At 45.5% G+C, this 18,278-nt stretch overlaps 1 protein-coding gene across 18 annotated transcripts in view; it reads left to right on the forward strand.

Annotated features, from left to right (window-relative positions):
• Positions 1-16,770, forward strand: part of BRD8 (bromodomain containing 8) — a 29,860-nt gene extending 13,090 nt beyond the window's left edge. For 8 of the 18 annotated variants that reach the window (XM_028718537.2, XM_028718531.2, XM_028718533.2 and 5 more), the window contains 13 exons: positions 114-319; positions 694-786; positions 2,192-2,260; positions 2,472-2,649; positions 2,965-3,069; positions 4,371-4,415; positions 9,737-10,036; positions 10,421-10,894; positions 11,239-11,381; positions 12,323-12,412; positions 13,743-13,811; positions 15,255-15,485; positions 16,332-16,770. In XM_028718537.2, the coding sequence (XP_028574370.2) occupies positions 114-319; positions 694-786; positions 2,192-2,260; positions 2,472-2,649; positions 2,965-3,069; positions 4,371-4,415; positions 9,737-10,036; positions 10,421-10,894; positions 11,239-11,381; positions 12,323-12,412; positions 13,743-13,811; positions 15,255-15,485; positions 16,332-16,338 (2,010 nt within the window). In that variant the 3' untranslated portion in view covers positions 16,339-16,770. Of the gene's footprint in view, positions 1-113; positions 320-693; positions 787-2,191; positions 2,261-2,471; positions 2,650-2,964; positions 3,070-4,370; positions 4,416-5,715; positions 6,113-9,736; positions 10,037-10,420; positions 10,895-11,238; positions 11,382-12,322; positions 12,413-13,742; positions 13,812-15,254; positions 15,486-16,331 lie in introns of those variants that run through there. The other 10 variants (XM_077924680.1, XM_077924682.1, XM_077924688.1 and 7 more) reach the window with 5 other exon arrangements.
• Positions 16,771-18,278: the final 1,508 nt, after the last annotated feature.

An 18,278-nucleotide genomic window follows, 5' to 3' on the forward strand; every position in this document is an offset into this window, starting at 1 on the left:
AGCTTTTCCTTTTCCTCTGCTGTCCTCTTTGGCAGCTGGTGCAGATGCTGTTATTGGCAGCTGCACTTTAGTTGTGCTACTTGATTTGCTGGAATCTTAATCTTGTATCTAAGGGTGAAGAGGATGAGGAGGATGGTGCCAGTGAGGCTGCCAGTCTGGAAGAGCCCAAAGAGGAAGATCAGGGTGAGGGATACCTCTCTGAAATGGACAATGAGCCCCCTGTGAGTGAGAGTGATGATGGCTTCAGTATCCATAATGCGCCTTTGCAGTCTCACACTTTGGCTGATTCCATTCCCAGCAGCCCCGCCTCCTCACAGTTGTGAGTATTGGTGAACCTACAACTACTCACTAGATAGCCCAGAACATGCAACTAGCCTGCTGAAAGTTGAGACTAACTTTATCCCTTTGTACAGTGGTATGTAGTGTGAATTAGCTGAGACCCATGCAATGTTATAGTCTTCTTCTTCTTCTTGTACTACTTCTTGGCTGTATGGAGAAGCCTCAAGGTTAGACTTTTGCTTGCTAGGAGACCAGCAAACATTTCTTTTCTTTTCTTTTTTGTTAACTTAGATAAATTTGAAGTAGGAGGGGATGGATGTTGGAGATCATGGTTAGTTGCCAGGCCATAATCTGTATGCTTTGCTTTAGGAGCCTTTGGGTGTCCTTTTCTAATAGATGCCTTTTCCTCTTCAGCTCTGTTTGCAGTGAGGATCAGGAGGCTATTCAGGCCCAGAAGATCTGGAAAAAGGCTATTATGTTAGTTTGGAGAGCAGCAGCCAATCACAGGTAAATCAACTTGCATCCAGTGTCCAAGTATGTAGAACAGGAATGGGGAACCTTTTTGGCTCCATGGGCCAGATCTTTTATCAGGATCTGCCTTATGGGGCAAATTTGACAGGTTGGCAGGGCCATCCACCTGTCAAAATCCCTTGTGCTTTGCAAGTCTTCCTGCGCTCCCCCTTTTTCAGCTACTGATTGCAAAGGCTTAAAATGGGAGCAGGAGGAGACTCAGAAAGCCTTTTCCAAGTCTTTTTGCAGTTCCCATTCAAGCCTCCAAGATCAGGGACTTTAAAAAGGTGGGGATAGACTTGCAGAAGGCTTTAAAACAACCCCCATGTTCATGTTTGAGCCTCTGGAGCCACAAATGGGAGTGCAGGAGCTATCCTAAAGTCTTTGAAGTAGCTGTTGTGATTAAACTGCTGTCTTGACTGCGTGGACTAGTTCCCTGCTGGGAATGCATAGCCAATGCAGGATTAGACCCTGTCCTCCCACTCATCAGCTGATGTCACCAGTGATGTCAGCTGATGGGTGTGTGGGTGGCCATGATTTGGGAGAAATGACCTGGCAGTTCCCTACCCCCAATGTAGGAAGAGGAGAGACTGCTGTATGTGTCTGTTGTACTAACATTCATTCTAGAAGAGGCATTTCCTTGTGAGTGAGAGAAAGGGGAATGCCTCTTTTTAATAGGGTGTTTGCCATCTGCAGTCCTTAGAAGTAATTGCACTTAATTTTTTTAAAATCTGCCTGATTAATTGGGCATCTTTTTAGTTGATTAATTGCTTAGATTAATATATTTTAAAACTTTTAATCAATTAAATGTTGCAACTCTAGGCATTTCCATGCGAGTCTTTAGTACAAAACCTGGCAAACGCCATTAAATTTTGAAAAACTAAGCTGTCAAATTGAAACATAAACTCTCAAAACATGCCAGGTACTGATGGCTATGGGAGAAAACTGAAAAGGTATTGAGTGATCTTGCCACATTCTTCCAAAACCAATGGGCATCTGCAGCAGAATTCTGGTAGCCTATCTTCTATGCTCAGCGAGTGTCATATCTTTGTGTGGTGCAATTCACAGTACATCCATCTGATTGCATATCTACTACTGGTCTATGTGCATATTTCTCAAGTCCCAACTGCGCTTTGCCAGTTTGATGGAACTGGTACAAAAATATGAATATATAACACTGGTATGTAGTTTCCTCTTTGTGTATCTCCAGTCATAGAAGGTGGATTTTCAGGTGTAGAATTCTCTTGGCTATAGCATATTGAGCAAATGAGTGGAGAGCATGTTGAGAAACAGTTCTGTACTTCTGCATGTGGAAGTTGTGTTACTTCCACTGACCTTGTATGTACTCAAACTTTCAGTAGCTAGTCCTGTGTCACTCTCTTACACATTTTTTGTTGCACAGGTATGCCAATGTCTTCTTGCAGCCCGTGACCGATGATATAGCTCCAGGTTACCACAGTATTGTACAGAGGTGAGTCACCAGTTTTTGCATTAGTTTTGATGCCGGCATTTACCTGGGACAGTCTCTTCAATCTAGCATTAATAAAGTTGATCAGGTACAATGATCAGATTCTTGGCAGAAGTGGGGAGAACAGCTAGTTTAGTTCTTTTTAAATATATTTTTAGATTGTATTAATAAATTTGATTTCTTCGGTAACGTTTGTCTGCTGTTTTATTGACAGGCCAATGGATTTATCAACCATTAAGAAGAATATTGAGAATGGGCTAATCCGGACCACAGCAGAGTTCCAACGTGATATCATGCTGATGTTCCAAAATGCTGTCATGTACAACAGCTCTGACCATGATGTATACCACATGGCTGTGGAAATGCAGCGAGATGTCTTGGAGCAGATTCAGGTAAAGCCACAGTCGGAAGTTTTCAGTGGGGCACTGTTCCTATCCTGATGTTGTATGGGAAGCACTGAGTACACTAGGGAAGATGCCTGCTCATTGCGGCATCTTTATTGTCTCATTAGCTTTTAAGATCCTCTTGGAGGTTAAACCTGGTGTCTGACCATCCCTGCATGATTTACCATTCCTACGATCAATCAAAAGGAATGCAGGCTTAGAAACAAACCAGTAAACTGAAGTTACCTCCATTGTTTCTGTAGCAAACCACTAAACTTGCATTCATGTTGAGAACCTTAATAGCTATTATGTGGTTTCTTGCAGCAATTTCTAGCCACACAGTTGATCATGCAGACGTCTGAGTCTGGGATCAGTGCAAAAAGTCTGCGTGGACGAGATTCCACTCGGAAACAAGATGCTTCAGAGAAGGTGGGGGCTAACAAGAACCTTTGATTTGTTTGGGGGAGGTTGTTTGAGCCATTTGATAGATGCATCCATTTGAGGGGGAGTAGAGGAGCTTTGGAATCCTTCATTTAGAAGTCTCATTCGGAATAGAAATGGGCTTACCCTTTCAGTTTAATTAATAACAAAGATGGCTGTGGCAGTCCCTCTCCCTTGCCCCCATATCCTGTGTTTTTCAATATCTAGTACACTGAAAAAATAATTTGTCCTTGAAGTTGAGGATTGCTACCAAATGAGGAGGGCTGGCATTTCAGTGTGTGAAGAGCAGCTCTATTCTGTTATCTGAGTGGTGGGTTAGAGACAGAGAAGTCACTTTTCCAAAACTTGAAGTCAGGAGACTTTACTTGAAGTCAGGAGCCCAATTGAGACATGCTTTTTTGGTTTAGACCAGGGGTTCTCAAATTTCTACCCCCAGCACCAACTTGAGATGATTGAACATTATTGAGGTGAACCAGTCAGAAAGTAGTGGCAGAGGGAGGAAGAGCTTGCCATAATTGGCTAGCAAATTGCTGTCCTTGTTGTTGCAAGGAGTTCCATAGCTCACCTTTCCTCAAGCTAAGTACAAACATTACTCTGCAAGTATTGTGGCTGTCTCCCCATATTAAGCCAGATTCACTGATTCAGATATTCTAAGTGGAGAAGTCTTTTTCTTTTATATTTTTCCCTTTCCACCTGCACCTGCATTTTAAAGCAGTATTACCCATCTCTTCTTATTCTCCTTTCACACTCAACTTGTACTTATTTCCCCACCCACCCACCAACCCAAACTGCCTGTTTCATTCCTCTTCTCTGGTCCTTTTACATTCACTTCTTCCTATAATAGCTTTCCTTTCTTAGACCCTTCTTTTTTATTTCCAGTTTGTTTATTTTCTTATTAGTATCAATAATAACAATAAATATTAATCTTTTATCTTACTTTCTAACTTCCTTCAACACCTCTTCTGTCCCTTTTCCCTGAGAGGAGGGAGACCTTCTTTACCTCCTCCCCACCTGAACTTTCCTGCCTTCTGATTAGAATTTGTTGGTGCTGCCTTTGGTCCAGCCAAAAGGCTATAGTGCAGTTAGGAGGCAAGTGAGGAAGCACAGGGGAGGCTGTGACACTGAGGATGCTGGAAAGTGGCCCAAGGCCCTCTGGTGGGTCCCAGACCATGGTTTGAGAAACAGTGGTTTAGACTGCCACGTTGTCTTGTCTTGTTGTCTTCCTGTGTGTGTGTGTGTGTGTACATTTCCATCAAATTCATTTGCTACTTCTGTTTGTCTTTTAACAGGACAGTGTCCCCATGGGCTCCCCTGCCTTCCTCCTTTCTCTCTTTGTAAGTACTTAATGGTTATGCTTTCAGCAGCACAATAACAATATGGGGACAGTGTCTGCATGATGAGGGGCTTTCTAAAATTACAATCAGACTATGGTCATATTTGGGTTGCTGAAACACATGAAATGTCTCTACCCCCTTGTGCTTCAGTGTATTGTTTCGTGATTGGATGTCTGGGGGAAAGTGGGGGACTTTTTGTTATTTCTGGCTGCAGGCTGCTCACTTCCTTTCATTTCTTCAGTCTTTCTCCTTCCATTCTGGCTTTGGGTAGATCACAAGACTCTACATTTAAAAAGGCAACTCTTGCATAGAGGGTAAAGTTACGCACTAAAGTCCACATTGTAGAGTAATATCCTTGGCTTGCGGCTCTTCCCTTGTTTTCTCTGCACCCCTATGTTGGATTTAATTATTCACATCTAAAGCTTGGTTCCTGCCTTTGTAGCTCACAGGACTCTCAGAGCAGCTTTCTGTAAGACATAACACAACAATAAAATTGTGAAATTATTCTGAGAATTGCAGAGGAAAAGATCCCCAGGAAGGGTTGTATCAATAACAGCTTCCCCTGCTGTAAAGAGAAATCTAGTTACATATGAGCTGCTGTTTCATACATACTTCTTGCAACAGTTTGTGTTGAAGCCTCCTCCAAACTATGGGATAGTTCCAGACAGTGCACATTGCAAGAAGACTAAAATACAGTGTTTTGTTTCCATGGATGCAGCCATGGTCCTATAGTAAGAAAGCTGCTGTTCTGCCCAAAGATGTGTTTTGGCAGGTTCATCCTCCACCCAAGGGAATGCGGGTAGGGATTGTTTTCTAATGCCTATTTATTAAAGACAGAGAAGCATGAGGAAAGGCAGCCAGATGGAGTGGGCAGCAGATGGAAGTGATCTCTCTAGCTTCCGTACATTCAGAGAGCCGCTGTGAGGACATGCTAGGGAGATAGTGGCAGGGTCACCCACCTGGAAGAGAACTTCTGTAAAGAGCAGCAGTTGATCAGGTATGTTAGCCAGCATCCTTTCTGCCCACTGAAAGAAATGACTTGGAACTTTTCACATGGGGCAAACACATCATCACATATGCCAATGCCAAAAGTCCACTTTCCCCCTTTCCCCTTTTGAGTTCACATGCAAACTCTGTAGCTGGTTTCATAAAGTAGTCCTCTGTGTTTTAGGAAGGCAAGTGGTACTGCCTGTCTGTGCAGTCTGTCTTTCCTGGCAACACAGATGGCAGCCAGCAGTCTTTCCTTTTGTCACAGTCCTGCTAATAACAGTGCCTTCCCTTCTCTTTGCATTTTGATTAGGATGGGGGAACCAGAGGGCGGCGTTGTGCCATTGAAGCAGATATGAAGATGAAGAAATGAAGCTGAAGATAAGAAACAGCCCAGTCTTTGGTATCTGAACCCAGGAAGCAAAATGAGAACCTTCCTGATCCTGAGGATGAAATGGCTATGGACAGGGAAGGGCTGACCTGTCAATAATAAAGAATATCTATCATCCTGGAATGTGTAACCAGGGTAATCCCAGAAACAAGAGAGCAGCCCCACTGCCTGTTGTAGGGCAGCAGTATTGGGGTCCTATTAGTGTCCTCATATTAGCTAGCAACTGGTGGCTAGTACGTACTGTAATGTGAAGTGTACAGATTTTTTTGTATTTGTGGAGTGTAAATGTGTATAATAAACTGTAGTAGAGAATCCTGTAGAGCAAGGCGTGCTGGCTGCATTGATTTATTTACATTACCTCCCTCTCTAAGAAAAACTTGTTTGTAAAGACCTACACATACTGTGAATCAATGTTTTGACTACGTAGTCCAGAATGGCAAATCCATCAGCTAGATCAGACCTGCCAAGCAATTTCAAACAGGTCTGCTAGCTCCCATCTTCCTCCCCATCATAAAGAGAAGTCTTTCCTCCCAGCCCAGGTGCTGAAAAAATAGTTGCCTCTGCTCTTCAGAGATCTGTTGCTGAAGAGCAAAAGGAAACAATTGTATTTTCCATTGCAGTTTTGATCTTTCCGGAGGAGTTTGAACTAGTCTATCAAACCCAGTGCTGTGATAGATGAGTTTCTACCTGTCTCTAGATGCAGGATAGTAACATCAACGTTGGCCATGGCCCTCTGCTGGCATGTGGTAGTCCAGTACTGTCTCTTCTCATTGGCTATGTGCTATGTGCGCCCAGACACTCTAATGTTTCAAAACATGAGGTCATAGCAAGGAGGAGAGAGCATGGAGCAGTAGCCTGGCTGCCTCAGGTGGCACAACCCACAGGGAAGTGGCTATGGGAGGAGAGACTAAGGCAGAAGTGGGGAGGAGGGAAGCAGACAGAGAGACAGACTAAAAAGCCTAGAATGGACCTGCCATTTCCTCCTTCCTTACTGTTGCTGCTGGAGCTAAGTATCCCACCATTGCTTACAGATTCAGATGCAGGCAGAAGCTGCAGCCTTTTTCTTTTGCCTGTGTCTGTCTCATGGCTGTCTCCCTCCAAGCACCACTTGCCTCCTTCCTAGGACAGGAAGATGATGAAACCATAATCTGTTTTGGTCAATTTGGTTTAACTCATCTGTTTAAAGGTCATGACATTTCATTATCACAGCAGCAAAAATTTGGTATTTTTTGTAATAAAAAAGTTACATTTTAGTTTCTTCAGTTTGTTTATTTGTCAAACAATGTCCTTTATGATGATGTACCGTATTTTTCGCACCATAGGACGCACTTTTTCCCTCCTAAAAAGCAAGGGAAAATGTGTGTGCGTCCTATGGAGCGAATGCAGGGTGGGAGGCAGGCGGGAAAAGCCCCCAAGAGCCGCACACAAGCTCCGTGCGCTCTTGCGGGCTTTTCCACAGGAGGGAGAAGGGACTGACTGGCCGCATCAGTCCCTTCTCCCACCTCCCAGGAAAGCCAGGAGAAGCCGTGCAGCCCTTTTAAAGTGCACGCGGCTTCTGCCGGTTTTGCGGGAGGTGGGGGAATTCCCCCACCTCCCAGAAAAGCCAGGAAAGCCCTGCGCAGCATCTCCCGGCAAGGAGAGGCTGCGCGGGGCTAAAGGGGAAGGCAAAACAGCGAGCGGGATCCATCCCGCTCGCTGCCTTGCCTTCTTCCATAGCCGCGCGCAACCCCTCCGCAAGGAGAGGCTGCGCGGGGCTAAAGGAGAAGGCAAAACAGCGAGCGGGATCCATCCCGCTCGCTGCCTTGCCTTCTTCCATAGCCGCGCGCAACCCCTCCGCAAAGAGAGGCTGCGCGGGGCTAAAGGGGAAGGCAAAACAGCGAGCGGGATCCATCCCGCTCGCTGCCTTGCCTTCTTCCATAGCCGCGCGCAACCCCTCCGCAAGGAGAGGCTGCGCGGGGCTAAAGGGGAAGGCAAAACAGCGAGCGGGATCCATCCTGCTTGCTGCCTTGCCTTCTTCCATAGCTGCGCGCAACCCCTCCGCAAGGAGAGGCTGCATGGGGCTATGGCTTCTTTAGCCCTGTGCAGCGTCTCCCGGCAAGGAGAGGCTGCATGGGGCTAAAGGGGAAGCCAAAACCTGGCTTGCTCCATAGCTGCTCGCAACCCCTCCGGCAGGGAGAGGTTGTGCGCACCCTGTACGCTGCTCTTTGGGGCTGGGGGGGGGAAGATTTTTTTCTTGATTTCCCCCCCTAAAAACTGGGTGTGCCCTATGGTCCGGTGCGCCCTATGGTGCGAAAAATACGGTATTCAATAAATATTCATCCTTGGGGGGGGGGAGCAAAAACCCTGCATACACACCCTCATTAAATGTGCTGCGCACAGCTGTGCTCATTGGTAGTGACTCTGCAAGGCAGGGATGGGGAGCCTGTGGCTTTCCAGATGATGTTGAACTTCAGCTCCTGTCAGCTCTGACTATTGGTCATACTGACTGCACTTGATAGAAGTTGGAGTCTAACAACAAGATCTCCATGCCTGATCCAATATCATGGATAGGTGTCCCTTCCCAGCCCTGCTACTTAAGAACTCTTTTTCACCTTTGTACTGTAGGCTACATTACAACTGTGTGGATGTTTCTATACACCTACAGTACACCTGTCCTCCATACAAGCAAGCAAGACACATTTTAACCCAGCAAAAGCAGTCAAGGAGGGCACAGGAAAATAATATAATATGTTATTTTTATTACGACAGTCTGGGCGGCTTCCAACACATAATAAAATGTTAATAATAACAATCTGATCCAATATAAAAAAATCACAACTTTAAAATAGACAACTTATATCAAACAATGCAACAATCAACAACCCATCAGGATCTAATAATACACAGTAAAATTAAACAACAGCAAATAATTAAACAGCTCACACATACAACAATAAAGAATTTACCAATCCATAATCAATAAAAATAACAGCAAATCACAATGCATGAAAACCATAAAACATACAAAATCATGTAAAAGGATCAAACTGAAAAACACACACAAATTATAAAACTACACCCACACCCACCCACACACAAACATCCCTGAAATCCTCTCTTCCTAGCTGCTGCTGTTCTCAAAGTCACAGTCTGGGAAAGGCTGGGTGGGGCAGATGGAAACACCAGTGCCTGAGTAGGAACAGAAAACACATGAGGGATGTGGGCTGAGGAGGGGAAATGGCTGGGGGGAGAGTCCTGAGAGTTGGATAGAGAGCCCTGGGGACCCACCTAGGGCTCGTCAACGTCAGCTTCTCCACCACTTTCAACCATGATATCTCCGCAAACGCTTCAATGTGTTGCTTCAAAACATACGTCTACTAAAATTTATATTGTCACCAATGAGAGTAAAATAAGAAACCGTCATAATGTTTTAAGACATCCTCGGGTTTTGTCAGCAAAAACGACTTACTGATTTTCTCCACCCCAAAGAATCTTTCAGGGATAATCAAAAGAATAACTGGATAATCACCAGTTGAGTGATCCCAGCATAAGCAATACAATTGGGTTTCAGGCAAAGGACATTCCTACCCCTACTTGGAGATACCAGGGTTTGATTCTGCAGGCAAAGCAGGTGCTCTGCCATTGAGCCACTTCTGGGTTGCCCTGTTCCCAATCCCCACTGCTAGCAAACCTGGTGATATAACCCAAGACTTCAGCAACCCACTCCTGGCTCACCATTTGGATTGCTGTGGGACTTGGCAGATGTGCAGTACCACATAGACAATTAGAAGCTAGGGATAATTTTTGGTTAAAGTTCTTTCAAGTCACAGCTGAGAGCATTACCACAACAGATTTCAGGGTTTGAACTTGGCTCCTTTACTACCTGCTCGAACACCTGATCTGATCTGAAGCTAGCACGTGAGCGAGTGACAAACCCTCTTCCCATCTCATGTACCTCTTGTAGATGGGTCACGTGTGGACCTGGCTGGAGTCCAAAGAAGAATTCTTCACGGAGTCTGAGAAGAGCAGCAGCTGCCAGTCTCCCCAGGGCTCCACAGGCTCTAGCTCAGATCTTGACCTGGAGCTAGGCTGCTGGAGAAAGGGGGAAGAAACTGCTGAGGAGGAGGTCGAGGAGAGCAGCAGCCAAGAGGAGGAGAGTCAGCTGGGAACGAGTGGTCCTCTGGCATGGGAAGGTGCCAGCAGAGGGGACCAAGAAGAGGCTGGGAGGTACAAGCAGGATGCTATCTTGAGGTTCCTGTCAGAGGTATGGCTGCTGATGGGTGCAGTTGAGGAAAAGGCGGAGGTAGTGGTGGGTGACCTTGTCAATTGGCTGAAAAAATAGTGTTCCCAGTCCACGTGGCAGACTGGCCATTTCTGTATGCAATTGGGTAAAGGTACCTGGAGGTTCAGGATAAATGTGTTGACAAGGGTTGGTGCCTGCCCTCTAATTCAAAAGTGGAAGGGTGTCTTTGCCCAGATGCACTTCTATTCACAGGCCCATGGAGTGTTATTCTGTGTTTCGGCTGCGTCTTTATCCTATGCCCGTTAGGACAAAAGATGTGTTGAATGGGCAGATCTGCATGTAGTTCTGTAATGTCACCAATTCTGTAAAGGTCTTAAGCTGTTAGCCTGTCACCCTCTCTTCCAGGTAACTCATTTGATGGAGCCCCTATGCATTGGCAGCACATACCTGGCCCAGGGTCCACAGGCACCTTGCAGTGCTGGGGAGCTGCCTGGAAGGGGATTGCTGGATCATGAAGGAGACGTAAAGGGATCTGTGATCCACCAAGAGGAGGAAGTGGCTAAAGGAAGTCAGCTTCAGGTTCTGAAAAAGAGAGCTACTTCCCAGGGAAGAGGAAAGTTGGCATTTCAGGTCTCAGAAGGGCTGCCAGTTATGAATTGGGAAGCAGAAGGAATGGAAGAGCAACAGGATCTGTGTGAGGAGTCAGGAGACTCTCAGATTCAGGAGGACAATCCTGATGGGGGTTTGGGAAAGAAGATGCCGCATAGCTTTGTGGAAAGTGCAGGAGAAACAGATGAAGATGACTACTCATTAGAGCTCACAAATGATACTTCCTTCAGCTGGAGAACGCTGAAGGATGGGGTGCCACAAAACCTAGAGGTAAGTGGTGAAACTCTCACAAGTCGAGTTTTAGGACTAGGTCTCTGTCTCTGTGCCTCATCTCCCCATTTTTGGATAGAGGTCATATTCTTTGGAAAGGAGCAGCACAGTGAAGTGAAAGTTGATAAGCAGCAAGGGAAAGATGAAATCTGTGAGCTAGCCTTGATTGTTGGTGGAAAGGGGGAAAGTGAGAACATGTTGCTTGGGAGGGCTTGGCTGCTGGAGAAAAGATGGATCCACCCAGTTAGAATCCTTGTATCTTCCATCATGGGCATCTGACCCTGAGTTTGATATTCCAATTGTTACTTTGCCAATTCAGCTCATGCCTATTTTGTGTTCACCAGGAAGTGGCTGCGGAACGCACTGAAGAACAAGCTGAAGACTGGAAAGATTGTGACTTCCACCTGAGTTACAGCAACGATGACTCCAGTCCCTATGGAACACCCTTGATGAGCTCTCCTACCACAAGTACAGCTTCTTTGCCTTTGTGAGTAATGGTGGCACAAAGCTCAGAAATGGCACCATACCTGCTCTTCAGGCTTAGTACTTTAAGTGTAGCCAGTCATCTCACCATGCAATACTGCTCAGGTCTACTTAGAAGTAAACCCCACTGAGTTATGTGGGCCTGGCTCCCAGCTAAGCTTAGGTTGCAGCCTAAAGCTCCCTCTAGAAGAGGCGTGGGGAACTCTTTGTTAGGAAATAACGGGAATACTAGTTAATCCAGATATTCCATGTGTGTGGGAAACTACAAAAGAAAACAAAAAATGGCTGACTGCCTGAATTAAAAAAACATGGGGCTGACTCACTCTGTAGTCAAAAGGACCCCCAGCAGAGTTCAAAACTAAAATATATGCAGTGTTTGCAAAGCGTGGCAAATATAGGTTGTTAGACCTTTAAATGTCCCAGTATTAAGCACTGGGTACTAATTGTGTTCCCCTGTCTCTACCACTCTCAGAGTTAATAGAGCACAAACTTTCATAAGTTTAAATGCTTTACTTATATTAAGTAAAGGTCACACTCATGCATCAATCAATGCTACAGAAAAAACAACACAGGTAAAAACTTATTGAGTACAAAATACGAAAAGGGTACCTTCAAGCATGGAGTTTGGACAGGGAGCGCCAGCCTCATGTGTCTGGTCAGTTGCATGGTTCAAAAAGAAGAGGGAGAGAGGAGCAGGGAACAAACAATACTTCCCTCCTCCCTGAAGGTGAGGGGGTGTATCTTAGCTGTGCCTTCTCTAGAAATTTACAGTTCTGTGTTCCTTAACCCCTTCATTTACTAACTTTCATTGGTAAGTTGTACAAATTTCTTTTTCCATCGGGGGCTAACAAACCTTAGCTGCTTCACTGGTCCAATAACACATTTCATCCCACCAATTTCTTTTTCCTGATGGGAATAAATCTGTTCCGTTTCTTATCTGTATAGGATGCGGCTGAGCCAAGATGACCCTCTCCAGCAGCATTTGCTTTTCAAAAAAACTCTGTTGTCCATCTGGAAGATGGTGGCTGGCCACAGGTGTGTCATTAAGGTTTATGGAGGCGAAGAGGACTAGGGCTGCATCCACAGTAGCACATCTTCATGGCTGCTTGATACTAACCATTCAAGAGCTAGTGCAGGTCACACAGCATCTTGCGATTTGTCTGTGTCTGCATGCCACTTCCTGTGAGGGTCCTCTCCTCCCCCCAATTTAAGAGATGCAACCTTTTGCACAGTCTGGTCTAGACTGAAATCTCCTGCTGTCCCACTTCCTGACGCTGCAGTTTTCCTCTTTCAAATTGCTTCATTTCTTGGAGTGGTGTAGCGTTGCATCTATACATTCATAACCTAGGCACCTTGCTTATTGCATTTACTGCATCTGCTAATTTTTTTTAAATAGCAGAAATTGTATCAGACTTGCTTCATGATCCTAAAATCCAATACATTCCTGAGATTATCACCCTGGGGGTTTTTTGGCAAGCAGTATCAAATTTATCAAGGTGGATTTGGGTAAACAGGAGCGACTGCCTGTATCTGGTGGTTATTAAGAGGGTGAACTATGTGTGTAAGGTGAGGGGTGGGTGGGTTGAAATTTAAGAGGAGGAAATATATAAATAGAGGAAATGTGCCAAAATTTAGTACTGCTACAGTGAGAGTAAACCTAAGACTTTAAAGCCTGTGTGGAAAGACCAGAGTTGGATAGTGAGGGAGTCAAAGCTCGAACAGAAGAATGTTGTGGATCAAGCTCGGAGAGAACTGGTGAAAATATGGGGGAAGACACTGGGATCCCAGGACTGAAGCCCGGAGGAAATGGAGTGTCCTATATGTATTAGGGTTAGGAATGTAGGAAGCCACCTTATACCAAATCAGACCATTTGTCCCTCTAGCTTAGCATTGTCTACTCTGACTGGCAGCTATCTTCCAGGTTTCAGACTAGGGACATTTTCAGTCTTGTCTGGAGACTGAACTGCAATCATTTGCAACCAAAGCAGATGTTCTTCCATTGAGCTACAGCCCTTCCCCGTAATTAGAATTGGAAGATGGAACAACAGCTGAATGTGTCCCTTTTCTCAGCCTATCCTGGCCTGATTCTCTTAGTCTGACATTATGCATACACAGCATTCAGAGCTGCCCCCTGTAAAGCACAAACCTGTGCATGGTTCTACCCTGAGCATTTCACCCTTCCTTTCTAATTGTTATATTGTGATTTCTTAGCTGATTGACTTCCATCTGCCAATCACTGTCATCCCCACCAGTCATTCTGAGATACAGAAAAAGGTGTGGCATGAAGTCCGGCGGTGAGTCAAGGGATTGTGTAATGCACATGGGGAAGCCTATTTAGCTCTCTTCATCTCTGTCTCCCCCTTAGATACAGCGGCCCCTTTCTGAAGCCCGTTTCCGAGAAGCAGGCTCCTGGTTACAAAGATGTGGTGAAAAGGTCAGCTGAGAAAGTGGAGGGAGAGCTGGTACAGAGAATAAGGCTGTGGAGTGGCTACAAGTCACAACAACTGCCATGGTTGCAGTTCCAGCCGAATTGTCCAATGCCAGAGTCTATGATAATGTTACGGGATCAGTTTCAGCTTATGCAGTCAAGTTGATATGGATAAGATGCTGGTGGCAATACGTCTGCCCACATGCCCTCTTCACCCCTGTCCCTCCTAGCTTCTCAAATCTACCAGAGGGGGTTTGATTCCTTGGGTCCAAGGCATGGAGAACGTTTTATTGTGCGATGGGGTGGTTCCAGCTGCCTTGAAAGAGACGGTGGTGTGAACACTCTTGAAGAAACTGGCCCTGGGACTGGAATAACTACCATCCAGTTGCAGCTACCAATTTCTTGGTGGTGGAGAGAGTAGTGGCAGGGCGGCTGCAAGCATTCTTGGATGACACAGAGCATTTAAACCCATTCCAATCTGGGTTCAGGCTTGGCTATGGGACCGAGTCATCCTTGGCCACCTTGACAGTGAGCAGGGCAAGGGTAGTGCAGCTTTGCTCCGGCTTTTCTGCCTCTCTGCTGCTTTTGATACCATTGTGCATTTAGCCTCTTGGACTGGCTCCATGGAATGGGGGGTTCCAGTCCTACCTACATTGAGAGAGTACTTTTTGGCCCCTTTGGTGGTTAAATTATGGGATGCTGCCAGGCACTATTTTATCCCCTATGCTATTGAATACCTATATGAAACTGTTGGGAAGCGGTCATTAGGCATTTTGGGGCCAGGTGCCATCAGTACACTTATGACACTCAGCTCTATTTCTCCATAACATCTGGATCAGCAGAAGCCTGCCTGGATGCAATGGTGGGATTGATGAGGTCCATGAGTCAGTCTCCCATTCCCTCCTCTTACCCACCCAATAATTATTGATTGAAAAGCAGTGAGGTAGAGGGTGGGATTTGGATTGGGACTTCGGTACTGGGGTAGATTCCCTTAACATGAATCACTCCCCCAGAGGCTATTGTTTAGATGAGAAAAGACAATCACCTGTATTGTACCCATCTTCCTATCTACCCACTCTGTGGATAATAGCAGCTTTAGTGTGTGATTTATGTATTAAGAAGCAGTATGGGTATGTGAAGGGTTAAACCCACCCCCAGAATCATCATAGACCTGATCCACATTGAGGGAAGGGGCTGATTTCAACCAAAGAAGATTAAATCCACTGTACAAGCCAGTAACTGCCACCATCCACTGATGGAGGAACAGAAATTCTTACTCTAAGGATTGGATATTTCCTCTGAGAGCTATCTAGGCTACCAAGTTAAAATTCTGCCAGTTTCCAATCTATAACCACCCAAATCCTTCTTCGAGAGACAATGTATTTTTTTTCTTAAGAAGTTGGCCAAAATGACAGACAATTGCAACTTACTTCTCCCTCCTTTCTGAAGGCCAGCTGATCTTTCCTCCATAAAGAGGAGCCTCTCCAAGGGCCGCATTCAGAATATGGTGCAGTTCCAGCGGGATCTCATGCTGATGTTCCAGAATGCCATCATGTACAATAACTCCAACCACCATATACATCGCATTGCTCTGGAGATGCAACGAGAAGTCCTGGAGCAGCTTCAGATGCTGGGCGAGGCACTCCTTTGCTCGGAAGAAATGCAGGGCTTTGTGAGAAGGTGAGAGGATTGTGTTCAAAGGGGAACAACCACATCAGCCTCCCCTTTGCCATGTTCCCATACCTGTAGGGATCAAATGAGTGGAAATCCAACCATTCACAGGATGTATGGCATCTCTGCTTGTGTCTCCCAAACATGAGTGCTATTCATCTCAAGGTGAAAGCCTCTTCCTTAGATTTCCCAATAATGAGTAGAATTTTCTGCCAACCTGCAAGGCATAAAGGTAAAGGTAAAGGAGATTAGTTCCAGTCGTGACCGACTCTGGGGTTGTGGCGCTCATCTCGTTTTATTGGCCAAGGGAGCCAGCATACAGCATGTGGCCAGCATGACTAAGCTGCTTCTGGCAAACCATTTACCTTCCCACTGGAATGGTACCTATTTATCTACTGGCACTTTTGATATGCTTTCGAACTGCTAGGTTGGCAGAAGCTGGGACTGAGCAACGGGAGCTCACCCTGTCACAGGGATTTGAACCACCGACCTTCTGATCGGCAAGTTCTAGGCTCTGTGTTTTAACCCACAGCGCCACCCGCGTCCCTTCTATATGCAAGGCATATAGATGATTAAAAATTCACTTGGCTCCCTAAGCAGGAACATAGGAAACTGCCTTATATCAAGTCAGACCATTGGTCTGTCTAGCTTAGCATTGTCTATGGTGATGGACAGTGGCCCCCCAAGATGTCAGACAGGGGTCTCCCAGCCCTGCCTGGAGATGCCAGGGATTGAACCTGGTACTTTCTGCGGCCCTTCATAATGAGGTTTATGTAGGCATAGATACAGGCTATTCTGGAACATGATAAATCCTTAGGGAACTGGGAGATTTACTGTCTTTCTTTCAATTTATAGATGTTGAGGAGCCAGAAGAATCAGGCTAGTCCAGAAGCTGGATTTCAACCTTGATACCTTCAGTCTGGCTCTACGGAAAAGTTGTTAAGATAACCACAGTTCAGCAGTCTAATGCCCCTCCACTTCCCTAAGAGCTTTTGTTATCTATTATATGTCCCAAAGTATTAGTCATAACAGGTTTATATGTATTAGAAAAGTCAGTTTTTAGACTACAGATGCTATGTTTTTTCCTGTTGTTTATTCCTGGAACCGTGTTGTCTTGTCCTCACCCAGGAGTCTCAGTTGAAGTTTAATGGATGAAGAAGAAAGTTAAAGAACCTACAAGCCATAGCACAGGCAAGACTTGTTGTCCCCAAAAGCTAAGCCCCGTTTTTGGTAGCAGGCACCAACAAGGGGTTGTAGAACTTACATTTCCAGAAAATAAATGTTATGTTGTGTATTACCGTTCCAGAACAGTTCTGTTATAGATTCCCAAAGATTTTTTTAAAATCTGTGTTGGCTTCCTTTTTAGAAAATTCTAAAACTGAAAGAGCATGCAGTTATCTGCAAACATTATTTTGGAGGCAAAACCCCCCCAAAACCCTACATGATGCTGCTGTTAGTACCCAAGCAAGGTAGCTTTGTTGGTTTCAACATTGGCACAAATTAATTCTGTTCATGCCTCCCTAGCAGAACACTACTCTCTGAAGCTGCATCCATTGTACTCACCTTTACCAGTTACCAAGTAGTTATCACTTGTTGTTGTTGTTGTTTAGTCGTTTAGTCGTGTCCAACTCTTCGTGACCCCATGGACCAGAGCATGGACCAGAGTTATCACTAGGCTTGGCCTAATTTGGGAAGGGCGTAAGAGATATTGGGAGTTGTCCACCAATAATGATAAATTATTTGTGAATGCCTGATATAAAAGGAGAGGAGTAGATAATGACCACGAGGAAAGAAAAGGGGAAAACAAATACCACAGCACGCTTCGCTTCAATTATACCTGTGAAAACAGGATCACCTTTATGACAAGTCCAGATATAATGACAGCGGCTTTGCAAAGTACCAGGAAACTGTTAGACTCTGCCTCTTCTCTGTCCCACAGAGTTTGAGCATAATGCAGCAGAAGCTAAAGTTGGGCTGGGGAGAAACTGTTTGTGTGTGTGACTGACGGTAAATGTGGTTAAGAGGAAACATCCCTAGCAGCAGGTGGGGTGTGCAATGCTTGGTGCATATACTATTTTGCAGAGCCCCAGCACCTGGTGGGCTGCTACTAGGTAAAATCCATGTATGGCAGGGGTGGGAACCTCAGACCCAGGGCCAAATGTGGCCCTCCAAGCTTCTCTGTGGCCCTAAGGATCCTTCAGAAGCCACATACCCTCCTAATCCACACTTTTCCATCCCTCCACAAGTGCTATGGTATGTCCTTAAGATAGCTTGTCAGGATGGCATTGTAGGAGTGCAGAAATGCCTCTTTTGTGTGGCTGGAATGCGGCCTATCATATAAAGGTAAGAGTAACACCTTTTGCCCACCGTCATCTCTAGCCCTATCCACCACTGGCAAATGGCTCCTGGAAGTTTTCCCTTGATATAATGTGGGTGTTTTTTTTTAATAAAAAAATGTTCCCCATTCCTGGTGTTAGGGATCTGGGCAAGGTTATCCACACTGCAGTTAGAGCAATTGCAGCAGGGCCCAGGCCTGCAGTGGGCCCCAGATTCTGAACTTCCTTTTTTTTCCCCCAAGAAAAAAGCAAGTCTTTTGGAAGCTGAGTTAGGAATCGAAATGTGACTGGAGAGGACCCTTTTTTTACTTGAAGTCAAGGATGCAGGTTTCATATAGCTCGCCTGAGCAATTCCCGATGTCTGAAGGGTCCCTCATCTTCCACTGTGATTGGCTGTGAAGTAATCCTCTCCTTTTCCTTGGAGTTTGTGTTGTAGGGGGTTGCAGCCAAAGGTAGCCCCCCCCCC

The sequence above is a fragment of the Podarcis muralis genome, chromosome 2 (assembly GCF_964188315.1).
Source record: "Podarcis muralis chromosome 2, rPodMur119.hap1.1, whole genome shotgun sequence".
Taxonomy (NCBI): Eukaryota; Metazoa; Chordata; class Lepidosauria; order Squamata; family Lacertidae; genus Podarcis; species Podarcis muralis.